The sequence below is a fragment of the Nanorana parkeri genome, unplaced genomic scaffold (genome assembly GCF_000935625.1).
Source record: "Nanorana parkeri isolate BGI_ZX_2015 unplaced genomic scaffold, ASM93562v1 scaffold1424, whole genome shotgun sequence".
Taxonomy (NCBI): Eukaryota; Metazoa; Chordata; class Amphibia; order Anura; family Dicroglossidae; genus Nanorana; species Nanorana parkeri.
This window is the reverse complement of record NW_017307692.1, coordinates 139,709-156,006: the sequence shown is the minus strand read 5'-3', so window position 1 is coordinate 156,006 and position 16,298 is coordinate 139,709. Positions and strand designations below refer to the sequence as shown.

The 16,298-nt window shown below is 46.2% G+C and overlaps 1 protein-coding gene and 1 long non-coding RNA gene across 2 annotated transcripts in view; both read left to right on the top strand.

Annotated features, from left to right (window-relative positions):
• LOC108798170 overlaps positions 1-16,298 on the top strand; it is a 193,101-nt gene that overhangs the window by 49,060 nt on the left and 127,743 nt on the right. The window contains 1 exon segment of the mRNA XM_018569902.1: positions 7,853-8,316. Within this exon segment, the coding sequence (XP_018425404.1) occupies positions 7,853-8,316 (464 nt within the window).
• Positions 4,138-7,623, top strand: LOC108798182. Its single transcript, XR_001941935.1, has 3 exons — positions 4,138-4,222; positions 5,457-5,565; positions 7,501-7,623. It is a non-coding gene; the product is annotated as an uncharacterized LOC108798182 (long non-coding RNA).

Here is a 16,298-nt window from a genome sequence, read left to right as displayed (position 1 = left end):
ATTTTGGAAAAAAAAAAAAAAAAAAGGGGGGGGGGGGGGGGGTCACCTTCTGCCACTTCCTAAATAGGCAGCCTTATTATCCACTGTGGAAACTGGAGAGACAAAGATGGGTGACTTTGATATTGACTTTGTAGGAAGGTCGAGGTCTGCATATCATTTTAGTGGCCTACGTCTCTGGATTGCATTTTCCACTTCAGGTTTTGCAGCATTTGAACTGGCCACATTCATGACAGGTACACTTAAACCCACTTTGATAAATGAGGGCCCAGCATATGTGTACACCTCTCCGCCTGCTTTCCCTCATGGACACAAAAAAACTGTTGGCAGCCACATTCCCTCTAAATATTCATGAGCTCATTATCCTATACGAACCCTCAGCCCCGCCCCTAACACTTCGCCCAGTGCGAGCAAACAACACAAGAGAGGAGCGCCGACCAGCGCCTTCTGCTGGCGGATTTGCGTATCTTACAATCTGTTGTTGCCTACAGAGCAACGGCGCCGATTGGTTCCTACGGGGACCCGTAGGCAGAGTGGCCATTTTCTTGTGGCGCAGGCTGCGAGAGGGCAATAAAATAGCAGCCATTTTGTTGTGGCTCAGCAGGAAAAATTTTACAACAGAGAAAGAGTTGAAGTGCTGGAGTGCCTTGCTCTGCCCATTGCTCCTGGACTGTGTCTAGACTGTGGGAAGCCTCCTGGAACAGGTATTATTTCCAATAATGAATTATATGTGTGTCAGAAGATTGTGCCAGGGTTGCTGTAGGTCCATGGTCTCTTATACACATGAAGGTAAAACAAAATGCAAAAGTCACTTCAAAAGATTACTTTCTGGTAAATAATATGATCATTTTCGATGACTACAAATACCATATAGTTCCCATTGAGTTAGATATGTAAAAATATGTGATTTGATTGCAAGTGCTATTGTGTATGTATTAGTGTCAGCCTGGGGATATAACACTTATGTAAACATTAAAGACTTCCATTGTTTTCAATACTCTGAGTATTGCCGGTGTTTACACAGCGCTTATTCCAAGTGGATGATAAAATACCATCCATCCTCCATGCAGATCTATTGCTCGAAGAGTGTTATACTGGCATCCCATTATGGCTTTCATGATCACATGACTGACCAAGAGGTCCTGGGTGGCTTGAAACGTTTTATCTGCACTTTTTGTGATTGCTTTAAATCCGTGTTCCCCAAACTGCCGCCCTCTGCTTCTGCTTAACCCACCCTTTGGGCACTATTCCTCCCCCTGATACCAACAATGGGGCACTATTTCTCCCACTGATACCAACAATGGGGCACTATTCCTCCCCCTGGTACAAATAATGGGGCACTATTCCTCCCCCTGGTACCAACAATGGGGCACTATTCCTCCCCCTGGTACCAATAATGGGGCACTATTCCTCCCCCTGGTACCAATAATGGGGCACTATTCCTCCCACTGATACCAACAATGGATAGTTACTTACTCCTGACCCCCTGCACTCTGCGTTACTTACTCCTGACCCCCTGCACTCTGCGTTACTTACCCTTACCCGTGCACTCTGCGTACTTACTCCTGACACCTGCGTACTGTTAATTACTCCTGACCCCTGCGCTCCGTCTTACTCCTGACCCCTGCGAACTGTGTTACTTACTCCTGACCCCTGCGTACTGTGTTACTTACTCCTGACCCCTGCGTACTGTGTTACTTATTTCTGACCCCTGCGTACTGTGTTACTTATTTCTGACCCCTGCGTACTGTGTTACTTATTTCTGACCCCAGCACTTTGTGTGATACGTCCTCCTGACCCCTGCACTGTGTTACTATCCTTGCCAGGTTATCTCCTTTAAAAAAAGCACACTGCACCCTAGTGATCTTTGGGAGCACTACTAACTGATAACAGTGCAACACAAGCAGAGCGCTTCCTTCATCACCTGGCCTCCTTATTGGACATAACTTGTTTCCAGTGAGCAGGAAGCAGTAGTAGTAAAACAGGAAGTAGCAGAGTGGTCTTTCTGACTAGCAGGGTTGTGTGTATCGGAAAAAGCTGGCCGAAATAAAATATCCTTTGGCAGATAAAAAAGTGAATATTTATCCACATGAACTCTTTGCCCAGAATTCTACTTTAAAGTCGCCAACCGGATGTATGTTTCATTCTAGGTCTTCTCTCACTGACCTTCACTGCACTACGGGATTATTATCGTGAGGTTCTTCTATACCCACCTACCAGTTATGGCCGATTCACAGAAAGTAGAAAAGGAAAGAAAGATAATGACTGAGAGGATATTAAACCTCACCCTGGAGATCATCTATCTGCTGACCGGAGAGGTGAGGAGGATTCTGGGAGGTCACATGACGTCACTCTTATCTCTATTAATAAAACACAGACCTGACCAGAGAGGTGAGGAGGATTCTGGGAGGGTCACATGACGTCACTCTTATCTCTATTAATAAAACACAGACCTGACCAGAGAGGTGAGGAGGGTTGTGGGAGATCACATGACGTCACTCTTATCTCTATTCATAAAACACAGAGCTGACCGGAGAGGTGAGGAGGATTCTGGGAGGTCACATGATATCACTCTTATCCCTAGTAATAAATCACAGACCTGACCGGAGAGGTGAGGAGGATTCTGGGAGGTCACATGATATCTCTCTTATTTCTAGTATCTCTATATATTTTACACTGGTTACCATATTTAAACAGACATAGCGGGTCCATTTAAAACACACCTAATAGTAATGTGTTTCTTTTTTTACCTTACAGGACTATATAGTAGTGAAGAAGACTTCCGTCGAGCATGTGACCTCCAGTAACCACCTTCATTGGTCAGGAAGATGGAACAGACTTCAGAGCCCTATCAGGGAGCCTCCACCACCATCCATGGAACTTGAAAGCAACGACAAGAAGATTTTAGAAGTCATCCAGAAGATCACAGAGTTGATGACGGGAGAGGTGAGCGGTGCCAGGTATTCTGGGACATTATCCAGTAACAGACAAGGGATGTGTCTGGATGGTGACTGTATCATTGTGTGTGTCAGGTTCCTATAAGGTGTCAGGATGTCTCTGTCTATTTCTCCATGGAGGAGTGGGAGTATCTAGAAGGACACAAGGATCTCTACAAGGACGTCATGATGGAGAACCGGCCGCCCCTCACATCACCGGGTAAGGGGAGACTTTCATTTCTTGAGTATTGAGGATCCCCCTAGATACACACATCCTCTGATATAAAGACATAGAAACAATGTATTCAGTCAGTGTGTGTGTTTCCTACAGATGGATCCAGGAACAGAAATACCCCAGAGAGATGTTAAACACAGACCTGACCAGAGAGGTGAGGAGGGTTGTGGGAGATCACATGACGTCACTCTTATCTCTATTCATAAAACACAGAGCTGACCGGAGAGGTGAGGAGGATTCTGGGAGGTCACATGATATCACTCTTATCCCTAGTAATAAATCACAGACCTGACCGGAGAGGTGAGGAGGATTCTGGGAGGTCACATGATATCTCTCTTATTTCTAGTATCTCTATATATTTTACACTGGTTACCATATTTAAACAGACATAGCGGGTCCATTTAAAACACACCTAATAGTAATGTGTTTCTTTTTTTACCTTACAGGACTATATAGTAGTGAAGAAGACTTCCGTCGAGCATGTGACCTCCAGTAACCACCTTCATTGGTCAGGAAGATGGAACAGACTTCAGAGCCCTATCAGGGAGCCTCCACCACCATCCATGGAACTTGAAAGCAACGACAAGAAGATTTTAGAAGTCATCCAGAAGATCACAGAGTTGATGACGGGAGAGGTGAGCGGTGCCAGGTATTCTGGGACATTATCCAGTAACAGACAAGGGATGTGTCTGGATGGTGACTGTATCATTGTGTGTGTCAGGTTCCTATAAGGTGTCAGGATGTCTCTGTCTATTTCTCCATGGAGGAGTGGGAGTATCTAGAAGGACACAAGGATCTCTACAAGGACGTCATGATGGAGAACCGGCCGCCCCTCACATCACCGGGTAAGGGGAGACTTTCATTTCTTGAGTATTGAGGATCCCCCTAGATACACACATCCTCTGATATAAAGACATAGAAACAATGTATTCAGTCAGTGTGTGTGTTTCCTACAGATGGATCCAGGAACAGAAATACCCCAGAGAGATGTCCCCGTCCTCTGTATTCCCGGGACTCCACACAGGAACATCACAAGGTCTCACAGAATTATCAGGTATGCAGAACTATACAATTGGTAAAAAATTTTGAGGCTGCTCGCAAGGAAGGAAGCAATGCTGAATGAAGATCCTTCATAACATGGATCTATATGTCAGCGCATAGGAGTGCCAAAGAACATAATATTCCAAAACCGGTATTTGTATTTATTAAGCTATCATGAGATAAAGGCCAGTTGGTTTCTGGGCCTTTGAGATCCCCGTCATCATAACCTGGAAAGCAGGAAAAGACAGTTATGTGTTTGGGAAGCATCGGTAAGTGGATGTGTATAGTAGTAGTCGTCCGCTGGCTTTTTTCCTGAGTCGTTCTCTATGTCTCCATTATTTTCTTAAGGAAAACCGTATTTAAGCCAGTACACAATTTGTGGTAATATCATTCTTCCTGAACTTTGGAAGCTGTGCCCAAAAAGGACTAGTCGCCTGTATTGCCTGTGGTATCTCTAGAGCTGAACTTTCCCCCTCTACTGACTTACCATCTCTTGTTCCACTCTGTGTCTTTGTGTGGGGGTAGCCATCTTGGTAAAGTTGCAGGACTTTGCTTTCTTGTGTCAGAGCTGCCCCCCCTGAAGAAGCAGCAGAAGGAGAGGTGGAGGAAGCACAAGCCCACAGAATGAAATAAGCAGAAGCAGGGAGATCCTTGCACTGCATATCCTCAGCTACAGCTTCCTCTCCAGCAAGGAGAACAGTGAGCAGCATAGTGGTGACTTTGACAGACCGCCTGGTACCCCGACTGGGTACCTCAGTCAGAAATCAGCTTCCTCTCTGTTGGAACCTCTGTCCAAACCTGCCTAATTATTGGACAGAACCAGTATATTAGCACAGAAAACTAAACTCCCCAAATAATAAAAATGTAACCCCTTCAGTGCTGCTGGATTCACATTCTGTACCTATAATGTGCACTGAGTGCAGCATATCCACTCCACACATAAATCGGGGATAGAAGCTCCCTGTAACCCCAAGAGGTCCGAAGGGGGTCTCCATAGTCGTAGGTCCATAGTCCATAGGAAGGAGGCTAGCCAACAGCCCCAGTCACAGTTGAGTGCGTCATTATTACAATCTATACACATGAAGGTTTTTAACACTCATTGATACAGTTCTTTACGTTCAGCTGACCACATAAGCATATATATCTAAAATCCTGTACATGACTATAGTTTCCCTTTAGGTGACCTGATATGAATTGGTGTAATGTTGACCCAAATGAGACTTTATTGTGCTGTATGATGTGTCCAGGGTGAAGACCTGATTATGATTAAAGTTGAAACTCTAGATGGCAAAGAGATGTATGTGAGGGTACATGAGCAGTGCGAGGAGGAAGAAAGCCCTCCAGCGATTGGCACAGGTAAGTGATGAACCATAGATAGAAACTAGAGGAGCACCGAAATGGAAATTTACTTTTTTATTAAATATTTAAATTTTTTACTTTTAGGGTCTTTGGGAAATATCAGGGGTCTAAACAGACCCCTGATATTTCCCTTTTAAAATAGTAAAAGAGATTGAGAACACAGAGTCCTCAATCTCTTTTTCTGTGTCCCCTGTTATGAATGATCAGGAATCCTATAAACTGAGTGTTCCTGTTCATTCATAACATGAGGACAGAGTGTGTTTTACTCTAACCTCAATCGTGAATGTACAGGAAGTGATGTAAATCACTTCCCATTCCTTCATAATTGAGGATATAGTAACCATACTCTGTCCTCAATTATGTACAAACACTCGCTCTCCTCTCTGACACACTGTCACAGGAGGCTAAGCGAGCAGAGCAGGGAGGAGAGCTCAGCCTCCTGTGACAGCGAGGCCTGTCTCCGCCCACACACCGCTCTGCCGGACTGTGATAGGAGGCTGAGCGGTGTGGGAGGAGAGACGCCGGCCGCTCACAGTGCTCTCCTCCCGCTGCGCTCGGCCGGCTGTCACTTTCTCTCCTCCCCGCTGGGACATAGAGCAGCGCCTAGCGGGGAGGAGAGAAAGCAGGGATGCGCCAATGTATCGGCAGGAAAATGGCACTTTCGGAATTATGCCAAAAGTGCCATTTTCGGCCGACATGTTTCGGCGGCCGGTATATCGGTGCATCCCTAATGGAAACTATTCCCATGTCAATATCGGTTACAATTGAATGGCTCCACCACGCCTACATTACTGTACACACATTGTACACACATAAGCTTAGAAAATACTCTCTTACTTTGCCCATCCAGGTCTGTGAAATGTTCCACCTCCCCACCGTCTCACTCCACCCTCACATCTCCAGGGTTCCCCCTCTACTTCTGCTGGTGCAAAATGCTCAATGCTTCCATGTAGGAGCAGGTGACCTCCTCCCTTGTGACAGTGCTTGGGTCTAGAAGCGACTCCAGGCCCCAGCAAGTTAAAATGACCATATACTCTAGACCCTTGGTTCTCAACTGGTGGGTCGTGACCCATAAGTGGGTCGCGACCCCAAGTTCAGTGGGTCGCCTAGTGCCATCCACTTTTCTAGGTGACAGGCTTCTCAGCCTCCACCTAGCGCAGCACCAAGCAGCCATTCATATGCTGCTCAGTGCCGAGTGTCAGCTTATGGTGGGGTGGGTTAGGGCCGCAAGGGAGCCCCATCCATACCTGCATTGCTTATAGCTTCCTCGCATATCCTGTAGAGGTGCCTGTACCGGAGTGACGTCATATTCTGGCTCCCGCCACCTCTACAGGGCATGCAAGGGAGCTGTACCAGCAATGCACATATGGATGGAGCTCCGTCTCAGCACAGCAGCCCACACACACTGGACTCCAGGCTGAGGATCCAATCTAGTTCTCGTAAGGTAGGGAGACTGGATGTGAGTATATGTGTATGCGAGTGTGTGTCTCAGTGTTTTTGAGGGCCCGTTCACACTAGTACAGTGCGTTAATCAAACAGTCCTGTGCGATCAACACACCGTACCACGCAATCGCACCTGCTATGCGTTCTGGTGTGGTAGGTGCGTTGCGTTGCCATTCATTTGAATGGCAACCCAAACGCACTTTCCGCCTGCAATGCCGTGCGTTCCATTGCCGTGCGACTTGGGTCGCAATTTAATGACCAAGGACAAATGTAGGTCCTGAGGTTACACAGGTTGAGAACCACTGGTCTAGACTCTGACACCAGCCAACACCAATCATCACCGGTGATCGCTAGAGAGGCGAATGTCTGTGAGTCAGGGTGGTCCTTTCCACAGACCGTGTCGCTTTGACCTGAATGGGCAAAAAAACGATATTGACCCAAAATCAGTGTAACTATCAATATTGGCCTCTGTTTTCCTATTTGACCCAGATGGACGTTACGCATGGACTAATGTAGAGGAACATCCTATGACCTCCCCCGATGATGAAAAAGAAGATGACTGTATGGCAGATTATCCAATAGACGACTCCATTCCCCGAAATCTCCATCCGGTATTTCCCAGCACGCATTTACCGCCCGATCAGTTGGCACGCAATGAGTTTTTCCTCGATCACTTGCCTCCAGGCACCCATCCCGCAGCGCGTCGAGGGGGCGAAGCTTTCCCGTGTTCCGAATGCGGGGAATGTTTTCCCCAGATGGAGGATCTCATCTCCCACCAGAGGACCCACACTGAGATCAAACTATATTCATGTTTCCAATGCGGGAAATGTTTTCCTTGGAGAGCCTTCCTCATTAGACATCAGAGAACCCACACCGGGGAGAAGCCGTATTCCTGTTCCGAGTGCGGTAAGTGCTTTGCGCAGAAGTCGGCGCTGGTTAGACACGAGAGGATCCACACGGGGCAGAAGCCGTATTCCTGTTCGGAATGCGGAAAGCTTTTCAGCGAACGGTCAAATCTGGTGATCCACGAGAGGATCCACGTGTCCCAGAAGCCTTTCTCCTGTCCCGAGTGCGGCGAATGTTTCGACCAGAGGGGGCCATTCATCTCGCATCGAAGGTCTCACGCGGGGGTGGGGCCGTATTCCTGTTCTGTCTGCGGCAAGTATTTTTCTTTTAAGTCGCTCCTCGTCAGGCACCAGAGGTCTCACACGGGAGAGAAGCCCTTTTCATGTTCCGAATGTGGAAGATGCTTTGCTTGGAGGTCTGCTCTTATTAGACACGAGAGGATTCACACAGCCAAAAAGCCGTTTTCGTGAAGCAAGATCGGAAAAGCGGTTTGAGTCTTAACTGAAATCTTACGGCACGCGGGGAAATTCATGCAGGGGAACGCCTGCGTCTGTGCGGGAGAGACTGTATCCGTGGACTAATATGGATTCAGCGGTTGATGGGACCACGTTGGAAGTCAGCTTCAACAACACTCCCGTCACTTAGCGCAAGTGACCAAAGGTACTCGTGCCAGGAGTGCAGAAGCTGAGCAACATTTGTGTAAATGTGGAGGGGGATTGATCAAAACTGGAGCAGCTGTGCATGGCAACCAATCAGCTTCTCGTTTCAGTTCAGTTAAGATTTGAAAATGAGAGAGAGAAGCTCATTGGCTGCTCCAGATCTGATCAATTCCCTTCGGAGTCTCCTAATAAAGCTCAATTCCAAAATACATGCAGGTGGGGGAATTCCCCCCCCCCCCTTCCCCCACCTGCATGTATTTTTTTTATATTGTTTCTATACACATTTTTTTTAAGATGTCTTCTGGCCGGTCAGACACGCATGGTCCTCCTCTTCCGCTTCACCTGCCCTCTCAATGATGTAGGGAAAATATGTAAATGATGAGGATAAGAAGGTCCAGAACAAAGGGGCAGTTTGTGGATTGGTGAATGTCGCCGTTTTGGCGTGCAGCCCTCTTGTACACGGATGGAGGTGCCCTGTGGCTGTAAATAGGAAAGAGAAGGAGCCACAACCTAGTGCGGTAAGTTTGTTTGTTACATTAGGGAACATCAAATGAAACTATGCTGCACTTACAAGGATACTTGTAGCAACCGGCACGGAGCGTATGTATGGTGAAAGTAACAGGCAATACGCGGAGGAATGCTTTTGAAGCCCAGGGAGTAAGTGAACATCTTCTTCTTTTCTGTAGTTTTCAGGAGTCCCTACAGCGCTGGTGCCGGTCTCTGATCCACTGCTGGGTCTCCTGTGTCCCGTGGTGTCTGTCCGCGTGCACGCTGCCGGCTGCGTGCATTGACTTACACCGTGTCTCTCCTCCTCTACCAGCTGAAGATATCTACTGCGCATGTGCCCGCCCCATGATCCTTCACTGCCGCCCGAGAATCTTCAGATCTTCGTACGGGAGCGAGCGGCGGAGGCAGGATAGTCCTGAGGCCGTGTGACACCCGGAGCGGAGAACGGGTGACACCCCGCCGTGATGTCATCGCGCATTCGCGGTCCTCTTACTGTGCCTGCCGGCGGCCATCTTGGTGATGGACGCTGACAGAGAAAGAGAGAGGTCCCCTCCTCTCTGCTGACACTGTTCTCTTGGTTCGTGACCTGACTTTTCATAGGGGGTGATACCAGTCATTTTGGTGTCACTCCTCCAATGGTGGCACCCAGGTGCGGGCCGCACCACCCCCCCCTTGCGACGCCACTGGTAAGTAATAACCTGTTTGGTAACTTTTTAATTATTTTTGATGTTTTCTCATATATCTACTACTTGCTAGCAATAGATATATGCAAAAAAAAAAGTTTAATTCTGCTTTAAACCTATTCCATGGGGGAGAAGAGCAGAGACAAGCGAGCATGCGCTGATGGTGTAAATCAATCAAACTGGTAAAAAAGAAGCAAAATTCCACTTACACTTGGTAGAACGGTATTGCCGCTTGTCAGCCTAAATGATCTTCTAATCAATCCCATCTATGTTCACCTCTGAGCTGAACGCCATCTCCTGGAGTAGAAGTAGGCAGTGGGGGACTGAAATCTTTTCTCCTCCATATCCTCATCTGTATGACAGTTGTCCCAGGCCGCTGCTTTCCCGGCCCAATTTCAGTGCTGCCATCAAGTCCACTTGCTCTCCGGTTCATCATGGACCCGGTACACAGCCACAAGCCCCCCACTGCCTACTCCTACCCCAGGGGATGGCTTTCAGTTCAGAAATGAACACAGACAGGATTGATTAGACCAGGGCTCAAAATTTCCACTCGCTTGCTCGCATTTGGCGAGTGGAAATTCAGTCAGGGTTGCGGTCTCAGACCGCGTACCTGACTCGTGGGAGCAGCTGCTCCTGCTGGGCTCTCCATTCTTTCAGCCCCAGCTCTTCACTGAGCTCCGAGTCGAAAACTTGGTTAGGTGGGCAACTGGTGGCGAGTAACTTTTAAAGCCTGGCTAGTAGCTCAGGACTTGACATTTTGACCCCTGGATTAGACAAGTGTTCATGACAAGCGGCAATACCATTCTACCATGTGTGAGTGCACTCTTGCCTCTTCTTTTTTAACAGTTTGATGGGGTGATATATATATATATAAATATATGTTTGCAATCTCTTGCGTTCTGGGCACATGACATTGTGACATTGCGGTAGACGTGCGGGCTGGTGGAAACAAGCCCCTGAAGCTCCTTTTCAAAGCATTGGGCTTCAAAGCATTCCTCTGTGTATTGGCTGTTTATACAAGAAGTGACTTTCAACCTACATACCCTCCGTGCCGGTTGCTACAAGTATCCTTGTAAGTGCATAATGGTTTTATTTTCCCTAATGTAATAACTTACCTGTACTAAGTTGTGGCGTCTTCTCTCTCCTCAATGATGTAGGCAAGTGATACTGTAATGTAGCCACTGCTGTTCTCTGCATCGTTGTATTGTGAGTCAGGGGCGACATAGTGTCTTGCACCCAGGGGGCATGTCCGGGCTTTGAGGAAGTGGGTTGGATGATGCTAGGAATGATGCACAATAAATGTATCAACACGTGTAACATGGTACGGATATTATTCTTATCTAACACTAATGATACCCTCCTTTCACTGGTTTCCCCGTAAAACGGTAGGATTAGTTCAAGGTCGATGTATTAACATGTACAGTATCTGTGAACATTGGTTTTGTGAGAATAATGGACTAAAATGAGCATCCTTAATATATTTTATTATTCTTAATATATTTTCATTTCAGGTCAAAAGTATTGTGATGCAATACTGCATTATGGCCATTAGGTGGAGCAGAGGTGCACATGAAATACTATGCTCCTCACCTCCATCTAGTGGCCATAATCCAGTATGACATTACAATACATTTGACCTGAAAAGATAATATATTAAGAATGCTCATTTTAGAGTCATTCTCACAAAACCAATGTTCTCGGATATATACAATTACTTCTAAATAGACCCCTTAATGTTCTCAATATTGCTCAAAAGAAAACAATATTTTAATTACAATGTTATCTTCAATCGTGATTGTGGACCCATGTAAAAAAACAAAACACTGACTGAAAGTCAAAAATGAACAGGGTTCAGCTGTATTATTTACATTTATAAACACGCTTTGACTTTTTTCACACATTAACAGAGACATACAATAAAAAATATATGTTATAAAATAATAGATTTCTTTGTATTTTTTTTTAAACAAACATCTACATCCCTCGAAAGCGAGGGAGATCCCACCACCGAGCTTATTGTATATCAAAAAATATCTTAACCACATATAATTAAAGGTATTACAATATCATTTTAATCTCATATGAAAAACACACCACATAGAACTAATTAAAAATACTCTGACAAAGCCCCTTAGAGCTTCATCAGGGAAGAAATGCGTTAGGGTGTAGCGCGCAGTCCTGCTTTACCGATGGATGGCATGTAAAGACACACAGAGACTAATAGAGAAGCTGCTGTATCGGCAACGACTGCTGACATGAACGGGTGAGGGATATGAACAATCTCTTATTTTAAAGATGAGTATGTATCCATCTTTTTCTCATCAGTATGGCCGTACTTTATAGAGACTCCCTCAGCCCGCTATTCACTTTCAAAACGGCATAGTGTTGGATGTGTATCGTGACTACATTCTGACCAGGGGGTCACTTTTTTATCTCCGTAGCCGTGTTTTGAGATCGCTCCAATCCTGGTATGTTTTCTCTTTAGGTGGATATCCAAGTGGTCTACAACAGTGCTTCTTAAAGTGTGGTTCGCGACCCCATATGGGGGTCACGCAAGTGAACAGGCGGGGGTCGCGATCTGAATCCCCGGCCAGGACCGCCAGATTTTTTAAATTTTCGTTTAAAGTGCAGTGTAGTTGTTAAGGTCGCGGGCCCCCCTGTGCACTTCCCGGTAACTTCCCGAGCACATGTGCTCAGGAAGGTTTTTTTGGAGGGTTTTCTTTTTACATTGACAGAGCTTGAGAGACACTGACCGACGCTGGGGGGGAAGAGGAGAGAGACATTGACCGACGTTGGAGAGAGACACTGACCGACGCTGGGGGGGAAGAGGAGAGAGACATTGACCGACGTTGGAGAGAGACACTGACCGACGCTGGGGGGGAAGAGGAGAGAGACACTGACCTACGCTGGGGTCACGTAACAATTTCTTCGGCCAAAAAGGGGTCACAAGTGGAGAAAGTTTAAGAAGGCCTGGTCTGCAATACTGTTCTAAAGATACGAATGGAATTGCTAACATTTTGACATGAATCATTGCATGGACACAATATATCAAAGGAACATAGCCTAAGCTGGAGGGCTACAGAGGCATTTATCACATGGATGGACACTACAAAAAGAGATAACAGACACACCGGCCGTTAACCTATTATCTCTGGATCTACATCCACCCTTGCTGCGCTATCTCCTTACTAAGCCATTGATGGGAAAGCCAGTTTTTAGTATTTTAAATGTTCATTCAATGTGGTGTGTTTTTCATATGAGATTAAAATGATATTGTAATACTTTATATGTGGTGGAGATATTTTTTGCTTTACAATAAGCTCTGTGGTGGGATCTCCCTTGCTTTTGAGGGATCAAGGTTTCTATATATAATATTGAGGAGGCCCAGGAGCTGTATTACATGGTAATTAGTCATTGCTACTCCAATCCCTTGTGTGTAGAAAAAACAACTACATCCTCCATATAAACCCACGGAGCTACATGAACAAGCAGCAAAACACTTCCAACACTGAAAAAACAAATGAAATGAATGTGACCAACTACAACTAGCTATATCCTGACATGGATCAATGAGAAGCATCAGGGACAGGGGTTTTATACTTAAGATAGACGAGTCCATCAGTAAAAAAGCACAGCCGTCAGATCTTCTTTACAGGTCAACTGTTACTTTTGTGGACATTTTGACCAATCGTATGCCAGATACTATTGGTCCAGAGGTCATGGATGTGGTGGACCATTTGAGCGTGAGTATGCTTTCCAGTGGCCACCTCAAGAACATCATAAATGAAGTTCCCCTTAAAGTATTTTCTAGTGGGTTCATCATTATTAACAACCAGGGCTGGTAATGATTACAATTTTTGTGCTCGATTAATCGAATTTTTTTTTAATCGATTAATTTCAACGCACATACAGATCCAACTACATTGGCCTATACACATACAGCACAGCAATGAAGTAATAAAATGAACTAGGATCACACTAATCCAGCACGCTATTAATCTCACGTGCCCCACTCAATATGGCCGCCGCTTGAGTGGGGTAACTCAGAATAATAATGTGCTGGATTAGTGTGATCCGAGTTCATTTTATTACTTCATTGCTGTGCTGTATGTGTATAGGCCAATGCCTTGACTGGCGTTTGTGCAGAAAGCTTCTTCGGCTAACGAAGGGAGGAGGACTCCGGTGACGTCACGGACATGAACGTCACCGGACACCTCCCCCCTTCCCTTCGTTAGCCGACGGAGCCACTTGGGGAAGGAGTCCGGTCGGTGACCTCTACGGATCGCCGACGGGACTCCTGGAAGCCGGCGGAGAGGTGAGTGTTTTCATTAGCGATCAAAATAATTTTAAAAAGTTTAACGATTAATCGAGAAATGAATCTTTAATTTCCACAGCCCTATTAACAACCCAACTTCCCTTACTTTTGCTGTATCCAGAAGTGGTCAGTAGAAGATGTAGAGATAATATGTGATCATGAGCTGTTCACTTCAATAAAAGTTTTACTGTTGAAGTGGAGCACTGTGCGGTCGTTGTTTGTACTGAAGTCGGCTCCTTGGGGTTTTTTATGTTGCCAGACATTCGGTTTCAAAAAAATAAATCTGTGCTTCCGGGGGCAGATTACATACTCTGAACGCATCTAAACGCAGGAGAATTCGGTCTAGGATATATAAAGTTTCTTTATACCTCCCAGATCAATTTCTCCTGCGTTTAAATGAAGCAAACGAAAGAGGCTCGTACAAATGAGGGCTCAATTTCCAAACATTCTGCATTGGAGAAAAACAAAATGGCCCCGGTGCCACGCCATATTGACCAGTTTTCATTTCTCTGCCCATGGGCGTTGTCTGCGTGCCTATACTATTATATGTTTTGGTATGTTGGGAAACGTGACCCTGTGACAAGGGCAGAAGGTTGGCAAGGTTGCACTGAACTGCAACGGAGCGACGGTTCGGTCTACAGGCCACTTGAATGGATTTGTTCTTCCTTCCGATTTTGTGTTCATATTGTGTATATTTGTGAAACTGACCAGGAAAATACTCAGCCGAGGCGGCGACGGTCCAGATTTGGCAATCCCCAGGTGGTCTTGCTCCAGTTGGAGTTTTAGAAGCCCGATGCTCCCCAAGTTCGGATGCCTCAACATCCTCAACTGACTGGACATCAAGAAATTCCACCCAATACTGACCCTCGGATCGTCGCGGTAATAAAACTGGAGCGCATGTGGACATCTCAGGAGGACAAGTTGAGGAACCTTGGACAACTTGTTTGCATTGTTCTTCCACCAGTGCAGTGGCAGAGGTACCAGGAGCGGGATCCTCCTCTGTTCTTCTCCTTTTGATGTACGTGTGTTCCCATGCGCCTTTCTCTTGTAGATACAGGGAAGGAACGGCATCTTTTTTCAAGAACCATTTGGATCCTCGTATTTCATAGGATTCTCGTGTGAAATGCCGTGAACACAGTCTATATGCACTAGTCCGGTTTTCCAGGATCATGGTGACCAAGGCATCAAGCTTCTCGGCATCATGGCCCAAACCCAGCAGCCATCGGCGTAGGTGTTCTGGATCTCGAGGAAAGGTGTGCAAGGTTAGGTCGTCTTCTTTCTTTCGTCGACCCGACCCACAACTTTTTACAAAACAACCGGGCATTCTGCCAAAATAAAAAACGTGATGCATTCAATATACTTTTTTGGATTTAGATTGCAAAGAAAAGCGCGATTCGGGATTTAAAAAATGTCTACTTGCAATATTAAAATATACCTACAAGGCTACAAGGTGGTATGACATTTGTTTAGCTAACTAGCAAGGGCGTCCCGAGGGCAGGTGTCACCCGGAGCGGTTACCAGGTGACACCCCGTCATGATGTCATTGCACATATACTGATACCTGCCGGCGGCCATCTTGGTGATGGACGCCGGCAGAGAGAAGAGGGGACAGTCACCCGGTGGAATAAGGTAATGCCCCGGGTCCCCTCCTCCTTCCCGAAACTGTCGGGCTCTCTGCCCATGACCGAGTGCCCGACTTTTCAGAGGGGGTGACACCAAAAAGACTGTCAGTCAATTTGGTGTCACTCCTCCAATGATGTCACCCTGGTGCGGGACGCACCCCCCGCACTCCCCTTGTCTGTCTTCATTTCACACTGCAAAGCAACAAAATGTGATTATTTTAAAGGAGTGGGAGGGGGTCTTTTCTATACCCACTGTAGATTGTTGGTAATATTAACATTACCTGAGGGGTGTAAATTCATTACCTTTATATTACTGACGAGGTCCTATGCCAACGTAAGTGGCGGATCAACCCTTGTAAATATGGAATCCAAGCACGAGGAGCACACTAAAGAACATGATGGTAAATATAACAGTTTAAACACATTCACAGTTTATCAATCTTATGTACATATTGGTGCAGGTGTGGTGGGTGCTGAGAGAAGAGGGGTGCAGGTCCAGTGGTTACTGAGATAAGAGGGGTGTGGGTCCAGTGGTTGGTGAGAGAAGAGAGGTGCTGAGGGTATGGAGAGTAGGGAGAGTGCAGGTACAGTAGGTAATAAGAGAAGAGGGGTGCAGGTGCAGTGGGTGCTGAGAGAAGGGGGATGCAGGTACAGT